The sequence below is a fragment of the Rhinoderma darwinii genome, chromosome 1, assembly GCF_050947455.1.
Source record: "Rhinoderma darwinii isolate aRhiDar2 chromosome 1, aRhiDar2.hap1, whole genome shotgun sequence".
Lineage (NCBI taxonomy): Eukaryota > Metazoa > Chordata > Amphibia > Anura > Rhinodermatidae > Rhinoderma > Rhinoderma darwinii.
In genome coordinates this window covers 344758071-344770167 of record NC_134687.1, presented here as the reverse complement: position 1 = coordinate 344770167, position 12097 = coordinate 344758071, and the positions used below count along the sequence as shown (strand labels likewise).

Below are 12097 nucleotides of genomic sequence, written 5' to 3'. Positions count from 1 at the left end.
CTTTTTTTTTACTTTATTACTTTGTCCCACTAGGGGACATGAGGGCAGGAGGCCCTGATCGCTATTCTAATACACTGCACTACATGCGTAGTGCAGTGTATTAGAACTGTCAGCTACTCACTGACAGCAAGCATAGTGGGTCCTGACGTTGTCAGGACCCACTAGGCTTCCGTCTATGGCATAGCCGGACGCCATTGTTTGGTGTCCGGTTGCCATAGTCACCATCGCCGGCCGCTGTCGCGTAGCAGGCCGGCGATGGCAGCTTAACCCCTAAAAAGCCGCGATCTCTATAGAACGCGGCTTTTAAGGGGTTAATCAGCGGGGACACAGCGATCGGTCCCCGCTGTAGGAGCTGTGACAGCTGCTGAACAAGACAGCAGCGTCACAGCTCCTGTATGTGTCGGGAGGACGGCCGAAACGGCCGTTACTCCCGTGACGTACTATTACGGCATGGAGCGCGAACGATACAGCTGCCATGACGTAATAGTACGTCAAGGAGCGGGAAGGGGTTAAATGCCACGGCATTTAACTAGTTAAACAGCCGGGAACAGCACGATCTCTGTTCCTAATTGTTAGAGAAGCGTGTCAGCTGTAAAACAAAGCGGACACCTGCGGTGTATGGAGTAGGCAAAGCACATGAGCCCGCGCTCCAAACATCACCCCCCCATGTATTTTCGTCATGGGTCGTTGAGTTAAAAATCAAAGAAAATACACCTAAAATAGCATAATGAATTTTCTAATGACTATTTTACTATATTTAAAGGCTTCATATGTCGCCAGGGATCAAAGTTCAACTTGTTTGTTACAGCGCTCTAGAATCCCTGTTGCCTCAGACCCCAAGGCCTAATGCACACGACCATTGTGTTTTTGCTGTCTGCAAAACCACAGATACATTGTATGTATTTGCAGGCCATTTGTCCACAAAAAACCTGCCGTAGTGCATCAGTGTGTTATCAGTATTCACGGATGCGCAAAAAAATTAAAAAATTAAAAAAGAAGGAGGCTGGAATGGATATCACCAGTTTGTCCCGTGATCCACAAATGCGGACAGAAAAAGGACATGTCCTGAGTTTTTGCAGCCTGGGCTCACGGCCCTCACTCGGATCTGTGAACATCACGGTCATGTGCATGGGGCCATATAAATGAATAGGTCCGTGTGCTATCCTCAAAATAGTGGATAGTATATGGAAGAAAAACCAGGGTCGTGTGCATTAGGCCTAAGTGGTTAAAATGTAAGAGTCGCCACCCACTGCTAGGGCATACAATACATTTATAGCTGCATATTGCTGTTCAACAGGAGTGAGTGGGGAACACGGGCTGGATACGTGCAACATTTGATAGACTAGATTGAGAAAGGTCTTACAAAATATTCATGTTCCTTAGGCCAGAACTCTACTGACATTTTACATGCCACGTCATGGCACTCCAACGATGTTGGACACCAGTGATCTCATACAATCCCCATTGCTTTAAGGAAATTCAGGGATAGACAGAATACACAGGGCTAATAATATTTCAAGTGACTCCGTGAAATCCTGGATTGTTGCTATTCAATGACCCAGGTACATTCTGCCAGATATTTTATTTCTCAGAAACCTACAAGAGGCAGCAGTGATGTTAGACATGATTATCGAAGGTGAGAATTCACATTTTGAACTATGGTTTACAATGGAGTTCCCCTATACCCTGTTCTAGACTGCCTTTTCACTATATACTTTGCTGCGTTGTGCTTATAAACCTGCAAGGAACTGTATATGTGACCACACCAGCTCGGTCTCCCATCTTGTGCAGACCATTGAAGGTGATGGGGTTGTTATGATAGTCATACCATACTTGTTGGCTGGAAGATCTTTATTCCAACAATTAAAAATTGGGCTGGTTTCTTGCGGGACTTCATTGCTACCATTTTGCGGTACATGGGACTTATTGATTAACCCCTTTAGGACTGAGCCAGTTTTGGCCTGGAGGATGAAGCAGATTTGTTCAAATCGGACATCTTATGTGGTAATAACTCCGGAATGCTTTTACCTATCCAAGCGATTCGCAGATGGTTTTCTCGTGACATATTGTACTTTATTAGTGAAAAAATTTGGTCGATTAATTCAATATTTGTGAAAAAGACAAAAATGTAGAAATTTTTCTAAATGTATCTGCTGGTAAAACAGATATTAATACCACACAAAATAGTTACTAGTTAACATTTCCCATATGTTTACATTAGGTTTGCATCGGTTTTTTTAACGCCCTTTTATTTTTATAATGTGGGGGCATATGTAAGCTGGGCAGAGTACATGAGGGTATAATAACGGAGTAAATAAATAACATTTCACAGATATGTGACCGGTGTCGCACTGATAAATGGTGCCCAATCGTATCCGCTTTTGGAACACTGCACATTTTGCATTGCCACATTCTGAGAGCAAGAAGCTTTATTTTTCAGTACAAAAAGCTGTGCAAGGGCTTGTTTTTTTTGGTATAATTTTGGGGTACATTTGACTTTTTGATCACTTTTTATTCTATATTTTGGGAAGGGTGATGACCCAAAAATAGTGATTCTGTTTTTTGTTTACTTATTTTTTTTGCGGCGTTCACCGTGCAGGAAAAAATAACAGTTTTATAGCTTGGGTCGTTATGAACGCAGAGATAATAAAAGGTGTACTTTTTTTTAACATGTTCATTTTTTCTATTAATAAATTTTTACACTTCTAAAACATTTTATACTTTTTTTTTCTCCCACTAGGGACTTGCATTTTAGCAGCGATCAGCGCTGCATGTCTTCATTACACTACCTACGTAGTGTAATGTATTCCAACTGTTATTGTGACGTGACAGTCATTGGCAGGAAGTCTATTATAGGCTTCCGTACATGGCAGCCCCGTTGGCCATTGTCTGACCTCCGAGCTGCCATGACATCCATCAGCAGCCCCCCGCAATTGCATGTGGGGGCTGCCGATCTGCTCTAAACCCCATAAATGCGGCAATCTACCACCGCATGTAAGGGGTTAATTGACAAAATCAGTGGTGATGGGCCACTGATTGGCAACAGTTAGAACAGGGCAGACACCTTGCACAGTTCATCGCTGCGCGGCGGTTAACGGTTAAAGCGCGGATGTAACTGTAAGCCCAGGTGCGCGATGCTACTGCTCACTTGGATGTGCATTTACGCCAAGGTGCAGCAAGGGGTCAATGGAAAAGATTAGCAATTTTGCAGTTGCAAAATGCAAAGTGTGAATGAGGCCTTAGGGCTTGTCCACACACAACGGAAAAGGCTTTCAGCTGCGGAAAAAAACCGCACCATTTCCTGCGGTTTTTACAGCAGAAAATGGTGCGAAAATTGCTGTGTTTCTCCCAATGTTAGGAGATGGAGGCATCTCCTTTGAAAAACGCAGCAATTCTGGACACTTTCCGTAGCAGGAATTGACAGGCTGCAGTCCGAAAAATACGCACCACAGGTCAATTTTGGCTCGGAAATCTTATGCAGCGTGTGGATGAGATCTGTCTTATCCACTATACTGCTACTGTATTCTGCTGCGTTTTTGGCGGCCGGAAAAAACAAGTTAATTCTGAAGCGTGTGGATGAGCCCTTATACTGCACTCTAATGCTCATTCTTTACATAAGCAGCCTTTTTCATTACATATTGTATTCCAATAAATCACAATTCTAAGTTATTTACTTTCTTTTAAACTAAAACCTAAAAAAAGACAAAAAACAAAACTGAACTTACCCAGTGCGCTTGTGGCATCTTCAAAAATAGTAGGTCGAGAAGAATCACTGGGTATGCTAAAGCAAAATAAAAACATGAAAGTAAAATTGAAACCGTTCCTAAAACGGAGCTGGCTGTGGTGGTTCTTCAGCGGTTCGGCTTCTGAAACCTCCCAAATACAGTAAAAGAGTAAACCTAAAATTACAGGCACTAATAGAAACAGCGCTGCTGGGCAAGATTGAATTCACACAAGTCGTTTGTCACTTGTTTTCTTTGCATGACATTTGCAAAACCGCGCCAGTTTTGTTAAAATCTTTGCAAAAACCATAACAAAATAGCACATGTGAATACAGCCTTATATTTACAGCAAACTAAAAAGCATACTCAAATTCTCACCAAGTCAAAAATGAAAATACTAAAGAAAGATTACAGCTACATACAATGCATTCGGAAAGTCTTCCGACCCTTTCACTTTGTTATGTTGAGTCCTTGTACTAAAATAAAATAGGCAAGTTGTCCCCCATCATTCTGCACTCAACAGCCCACGATGACAAAGTGAAAACTGAAAAAATTTCTACAATTCTAATTGATTAAAAACTCAAGACAGAAGTATTCAGACCCTTCACTAGGACACTTGAAATTTAGCTCGGGTGGCCTCCCATTTCTCTAGATCATCTCTAAAATGGTTCTACACCTTGATTGGAGTCCACCAGTGGTAAATTCATTTGATTGGACATGATTTGGAAAGACACACCCCTGTCTATATAAGGTTTCACAGCTGACAATGCATATCAGAGCAAAAACCAAGCTATGAGGAGGAAAGTACCTGAAAAGGGTGCAACAAAAAAAAAAATTCTCCTTCACAGTGGCCTCCATAATTCTTAAATGTTAGTTGGGAACAACCAGGACTCTTCTTAGAGCTGGCCGCCCCACCAAACTAAGTAATCAGTGGAAAAGGGCCTTGTAAGAGAGGTGACCAAGAACCCAATAGTCACTCTGGCTGAGAGCCAAAGATCCTGTGCGCACATGGGAAAAACTTCCAGAAGGTCAACCATCACTGCAGCACTCCACCGATCTAGGCATTATGGCAGTGGACAGAATCCTCTAAAAGAAACATGAAAGCCTACCTGGAGTTTGCAAAAAAGCACCTAAAGTACTCTCAGACTGTGAGAAACAAGATTTAACTTTTTGGCCTCAACTCAAAGGGTATGTTCAATGGGGCTATTTTCGGGCCGTAGAAGTTCCGAAAAAAGGCTGGAAATTCGGAAACAGAACGCCTACAAACATCTGCCCATTGATTTCAATGGGAAATACGGCGTTCTGTTCCAATGGGGCGTTTTTTTACGCGGACGGTTTTTGGAGCCGTTTTTCATTAACTTTAATAGAGAGAAAGCTCCAAAAAGGGCCATAAAAAACGCGAGTTTGAATAAAAAAAACGGCTGAAAATCAGGAGCGGATTTCCCTTGAAAACTGCTCTGCATTTTCAGCCGTATTTTGTAAACCGTGTGAACATAGCCTAAGCGTCATGTCTGGAGGAATCCAGGCACTGCTGATCACCTGCCCAATACATTCCCTACAGTGAAGCAAGGTGGTGGTGGCAGCATCATGCTGCGGGGGTGTTTTTCAGCGGCTGGGACATGAAGATTGGTCAGGGTTGAGGGAAAGAAGAATGGAGCAAAGTACAGAGATATTCTTAATGAAACCTGATCCAGAGTGCTCTGGACCTCAGACTGGGCCGAAGGTTCACCTTCCAACAAGACGATGACCCTAAGCACACAGCCAAGACAACACAGGAGTGGCATAGGAACAACTCTGGGAATGTCCTTGAGTGGCCCAGCCATAGCCTGGAAACAGCATCCAACCTGACACAGCTTGAGAGGATCTGCAGAGAAGAATGGCAGAAAATCCCCAAATCCAGGTGAGCAAACCTTGTGGCATCATACCCAAGACGACTGGTGGCTGTTATCGCTGCCAAAGGGGCTTCAACTAAGTCCTGAGTAAAGGGTCTGAATACTTAGGTCAATGCTTATACTTTATTATTATACATAAAAAAAACACTAGGCCAAAGAGTCACCAATAGCGGCTGATCGGTTGCGGTCTTATTTTCCAAAGGGCTTCTAGAAGATCAGAGCTGAAAGCCAATTGATCGCTATAGGCAGTCCACTTTTCTATACTAGTTTTGACAAAGCTAATGCCTCTGTATGAAATCTTAGGCACATGGAGGTACTGAAGGCCTTAATTGAAGTTGGACGCTGTACAGAGCTCTAATACGCTTGTGTGCATCAGGCTTAAAACACACATTTTACTACCAAATAATGATAAAAACACAATTGACAGGTGGGACTGACTAGGTAAAAAATATAGATAAGCACGCACACGTACCTGCACTCAGTTGAAGACGGGCTCATGGTTTCCTCAGGGCTTTCTGCTTTTGCTTTAGGTTTAAGTTCCTTTGGAACAGAGGTGGCGGTGGGCTCTCTAGTGAGCGGACTAGGTACAGGGACGTTAGGCAGAGGGTAAGGAAGAGATATTGAGGAATTGGTTCGATCAACAGGTGCGTATGACAAGGGTGGTGATGGAGGGGCAGCAGTAGCAGTGCTGGCAGGCTGGGATGGTGCTGGAGCTGGTACAGAAGAACCAGTTGCAGCCTTTGGCTATAAAAGAAACAAACAAAACGTTTAACACCTTAACCAAAAAAAAAAAACACCTCTAGCAAAAGCTATTTTTGATATTTAGAATGACTCAAGCCAATCAAATTTTCAAATAAAAACATGTTGTATGATCACCCACAAAGACAACAGAAATGGATGATGAAATTGATTTATATAGTACATATATATTCATAGGCACCCAGTTCATCATACATATCGTGGATACATATCTATCCATCTATCCCATATTCAAGATGTATAGAACACATTTTTCCCAGTTAAGCCCCTACACATCACGTTTTGAGACTTCCGTTGATAATACATATGTCGGGAGAACTCCTGACATTTGCCTCAGACGAAAGACAAACATATCCCACGGTATTGACATACAGCGAGATACGTCACCCGCCAATACCTGCCTAGGCTAGGACACAACAGACAACTTCGACACAGATCATCTGCAGCCAGCCACTATCCTGAGCCCCGACAATCCCACAGGGTACTCCGTCACCTCTGGGCTCCTGGCCGCCTGCAGGGCGCACGGCTATCAAGGTGGGCCCCACAGTCCCTGGCAGGTGAACAGATTACAGGAGGAGCCCACATCTGAAGAGTCAATGTCTATATACGGACAGTTAGGTCACTGGAGCTGCCTGGAGACACTGCTCAGGTAGGTTTGCATCAAAATATCAATACTATTTAGATGCCATGCACCCTCAAACAGATCAATACTGTTAATTCATGAATTTCGATACTAAGCTGTGCGGTCGCACAGCTTAGTATTGCAGCACATAAAATTAGTCAGAGCGGGGCAGCGGCTGTGTAACACAGCCATCGTTCCGCTCCTGACAAGTGTGCGTGCGCGGTCAGCATGTTGTGATCCGACCAGCGCTGCACCAATAAGCGCCAGCGTTGAAGACAGAACATGGCGGGCGCACTGCAAAACACCATGTTCTGTCTTCATGCTGACCGCGCACTTGTTGTCGGCAGCAAGGCAATGCCGGCTCTACACAGCCGCAGATCAGTTCTAATGGCAGAGATCAGAGAAACCTCTCATCTCCACAACTATTCCGCCAAATGTTGCGATCAAAGCGGACTGCAGCATTCAGGGGAAAATAAGAAGGGTGGGGATGCCTTTGGATCGCGTCACAGGGAATGCTTGTGGCTTGATCGAGGGACATAACATATATGGGTAGACGGCCCACGGTCCATTGAAGAACCATATTTCCTGTTAGGGCATACTTCGGTATGTCCTAACAACTACCTGTGTGCTATGAGTACACGGGCTAATGTACATTAAAGTTAAAAAAAAAAAATTATGCTAAATAAAAAGTAAAAAAACAAAAACAAACAATATTTACAATAAACATTCAAATAAAAGTATCAATGCATAAAATACACATTCGGTATCGTACGACCTTAAGAACATGCACAACAGATTTTTAGGTGTCATTTATGATGACATTTTTTTTTAAAACAATGCTTTCTTTCACTTATTAATGTGAGGCACGAGGGGTTATGAATTTAGTACTTCCATTTGTCTCACATTAACCCCTTCATTCTTTAGCCACTCTTGACCTTCCTGACAGCCTCATTTTTCAAATCTGACATGTGTCACTTTATGTGATAATAACTTCGGAATGCTTTCACCTATCCAAGCGATTCAGAGATTGTTTTCTTGTGACACATTGGACTTTATGTTACTGCCAAAATTTGCTCAATACGTTCAGTATTTATGAAAAACATCAAAATATATTTTTTTCTAAATTTAAATGTATCTGCTTGTAAGACAGGCAGTTATCCCACACAAAATGCCGTATTTTTCGGACTATAAGACGCACCTGACTATAAGGCTATGTTCACACAGAGTTTATTGCAGGCGGAATTTCTGCCTCAAAATTCCGTTTGGAAGTTTGAGGCAGATTTTCCTCTCCCTGCACGCCGATCTCCGTGGCGTATTTCACCCGCGGCCATTGAGCACCGCGGGCATAAACCGCTGCGAAATACGCTTTCTCTGCCTCCCATTGAAATCAATGGGGGGTCAGGGGCGTAAACGCCCGAAGATAGGGCAAGTCACTTTTTCCCACGAGGCGGTTTTACCGCTCGCGGGAAAGACGCCTCCGTCTCTCATTGAAATCAACGGGAGGCAATTTCGGGCCGATTTCCATGTCAAAAAAACTCCATGTGAACATAGCCTAAGACACACCCAGGTTTTAGACAACAGAAAATTGTAAAAGTAGTAAAAGATGACATTTTTTTCCTAAGTAAAAACTATTGGTTAAAAAAATTATTTGTTCAGTTTCACCACATTGAGAGCCATAACGTATATTTTTCCATCGTTCGAGCGGTATGAGGGCTTAGTTTTTGCAGGACGAGCTGTAGTTTTTATTAGTACCATTTTTATGGTACATATGTTTTTTTTATCACTTTATACTTCATTCTTTTTAGCGCTATGGTGACCAAAAGACAACGATTCTGGAGTGCACTGTGTGAGTCTAATAATGCTATATTGTAATAGTTTCTGACTTTTATGGACATAGCGATACCAATTTTTTTATTATTTTTACATTGTGCTTGGGGAAACGGGTTTTGTTTTTTACACTCCTGAAAATTAATCTAACTTTTTCTTATCCTGTGGATATGTCAAAATGTCCTTCATGGGAAAGCCACGCTCTCTATTGACCGCAGCATTTAACTAAACGACCAGGAATAGCGCCATCGCTGTTCCTGGCCGTTAGAGCAGCGTGTCAGAAGCGGACACCTGTAGTGTATGGCGCATGCTCAGCGCGTGAGCTCGTTCCATACATCATCCCCACTCCATGATGTGCCGGCGGGTCGGGAAGGGGTTAAAGAGGCTCTGTCACCAGATTATCAAACCCCTATCTCCTATTGCATGTGATCGGCGCTGCAATGTAGATAACAGTAACGTTATTTTTTTTTTTTTTTTTTAAAACGATCATTTTTGGCCAGGTTATGAGCAATTTTATATTTATGCAAATGAGCCTGTCTAATGGCCAACTGGGCGTGTATTGTGTTTGTAACATCTGGGCGTGTTTACTTGTTTTACTAGCTGGGCGTTGTGAAGAGAAGTGGATGATGCTGACATGTGATGCTGACAAACACTTCTATTCACAACGCCCAGCTAGTAAAACAAGTAAACACGCCCAGATGTTACAAACACAATACACGCCCAGTTGGAAATAAGAGAAAACACGCCCAGTTGTCCATTAGACAGGCTCATTTGCATAAATATAAAATTGCTCATAACTTGGTAAAATTTTTTTTTTTTTTTTTTTGAAAAACGATCATTTTTGGCCGTTATCTACATTGCAGCGCCGATCACATGCAATAGGAGATAGGGATTTGATAATCTGGTGACAGAGCCTCTTTAAGCAAGCAGCGGTCAGGCGACCTGGCGCTGCCAGGTCCCTTGACTGCCGACTAGATAACGCAGGGACTTTTTAGCAAGATTTATTCCAGCTAAAAACTAATGTCTTATAGTCAAAAAAATACAGTAGTTACTAATTAACATTTCCCATATGTTTACTTTAGATTGGCATCATTTTTAGAACATTTTATTTTTCTATGACGTTACAAGGCCTAGAACTTTAGCAGCAATTTATCACATTTTTCAAGAGGCTATTTTTACAGGGACCAGTTCAGATCTGAAGTGGCTTTGAGGGCCCTATATATTAGAAACCCCAAAGAAGTCACCCCATTTTAAAAACTGCACCCCTCAAAGTATTCAAAACAGCATTTAGAAAGTTTAACCCTTTAGACGTTTCACAGGAACTAAAGCAAAGTAGAAGTGAAAATTTACAAATGTCTTTTTTTTTTTGCAGAAATTCATTTTTAATCCATTTTTTTTGTAACACAAAGTTTTACCTGAGAAATGGACTGAAGCACCGGCTTCAGAAGGAAAAGGAGCACCTAGAGGATTTTGGCGCCTCCTTTTTATTAGGAATATATTTTAGACACCATGTCAGGTTTGAAGGGCTCTTGCGGTGGCAAAACCCCCCAAAAGTGACCCCATCTGGGAAACGACACACCTCAAGGAAATTATCTACGGGTATAGTGAGCATTTTGACCCCACAAGTTTTTTGCAGAAATTATTGAAAGTGGGCCGTGAAACTGAAAATCTACATTTTTTTTCAAAGAAAATGTAGGTTTAGCTAATTTTTTCTCATTTCCACAAGGACTAAAGGAGAAAAAGCACCACAAAATTTGTAAAGCAATTTCTCCTCAGTAAAACAATATCCAACATGTGGTCATAAACGGCTGTTTGGACAGACGGCAGGGCTTAGAACGGAAGGAGCGCCACTTAGCTTTTGGAGCTCAAATTTAGCAGGAATGGTATGCGGAGGCCATGTCGCATTTGCAAAGAACTAAAACCGTGAAGACGCCAAAAAAGTGACTATTTAGGAAACTACACCCCTTGAGGAATTCATCTAAGGGTGTAGTGAGCATTTTGACCACACAGGTGTTTCATAGATTTTATTAGAGTTGAGCAGTGAAAAATAAATAAATTCCTTTTTCTTCATTAAGACGCAGCTTTAACTCAAAACTTTTCGTTTTCTCAACAAAGAAAAAAAAAAAAAACAAACAAACCAGCATTTGTAAAGCAATTTCTCGAGAGTAAAGCAATACCCCATATGTGGTCATAAACTGCTGTGTGGGCACATGGTAGGGCTCAGAAGGGAGGGAGCGCCATTTGGCTTCTTGGAGTACAGATTTTGCTGGATTGGTTTCTGGTCGCTATGTCGCATTCGCAAAGCCCCTATGGGACAAAACAGTAGAAACCCCCCAGAAGTGACATTTTGGAAACTACACCCCTCAAGGTATTTACCTAGGGGTGTAGTGAGCATGTTAACCCCGCAGGTGTCTTGCAGAAATTAGTCTGCACTCAATGTTGCAGATTGAAAATTAGATATTTTTTTCCCATAGATATGCCAATATGTGGTGCCCAACTTGTGCCACCATAGCAAGACAGCTCTCTAATTATTATGCTTTGTTTCCTGGTTTTAGAATCACCCTACACGTGGCCCTAATCTTTTGCCTGGACATTCAACTAGGCTCAGGAGTGAAAGAGTACCATGCGAAATTGAGGCCTAATTTGGCTACTTACGGAGTATTGATTCACAATTGCAGAGGCTCAGATGTGAATAAAAGAAACCCCTGAGAAGTAACTCCATTTTGGTAACTAAACCCGCGCTCAGCTCAGTAATAGTACTGACCTGAGTTAACACGGCGCCATCTTTTCCCGGCACGTGTTTGAGCTGTGATACCTGCTGTTTCCGACAGTAGGCTATCACAGCTCAGTGTGCAGGGACCGATCGCGGTGGTCCCCGCCAATTAACGCCTTAGAAGCCGCGTTCAAAAGATATCGCAGCTTCTTAGGGGTTAAACCACCATCGCCTGCCCGATACATGATAGCGGGCGGCGATGGTGGCTATGGCAACCGCAGGCCTAACAATGGCGTCCGGCAATGCAATCTACGGAAGCTTAGTGGGCCCTGACAAAGTCAGGACCCACTATGCTTGCTGTCAGCGAGTATCTGACAGCTCTAATACACTGCACTACGCATGTAGTGCAGTGTATTAGAATAGCGATCAGGGCCTCCTGCCCTCAAGTCCCCTAGTGGATTAAAATAAAAAAGTGTAAAAAAGTTGTGTAAAAATAAGAAAATAAAAAAAGTTTTAAAAGTGATAAAAATAAAAATCCCCCTTATCAGTCCTTTATTAATAA

The 12097-nt window shown here is 42.5% G+C and overlaps 1 protein-coding gene across 2 annotated transcripts in view; it reads right to left on the bottom strand.

Annotated features, from left to right (window-relative positions):
• Positions 1-12097, bottom strand: part of RAD23B (RAD23 nucleotide excision repair protein B) — a 44368-nt gene that overhangs the window by 16544 nt on the left and 15727 nt on the right. For both annotated transcript variants that reach the window (XM_075826178.1, XM_075826188.1), the window contains exons 4-5: positions 6087-6358; positions 3726-3781 (exon numbers count right to left, since the gene is read on the bottom strand). In XM_075826178.1, the coding sequence (XP_075682293.1) occupies positions 3726-3781; positions 6087-6358 (328 nt within the window). The remainder of the gene's footprint in view (positions 1-3725; positions 3782-6086; positions 6359-12097) is intronic.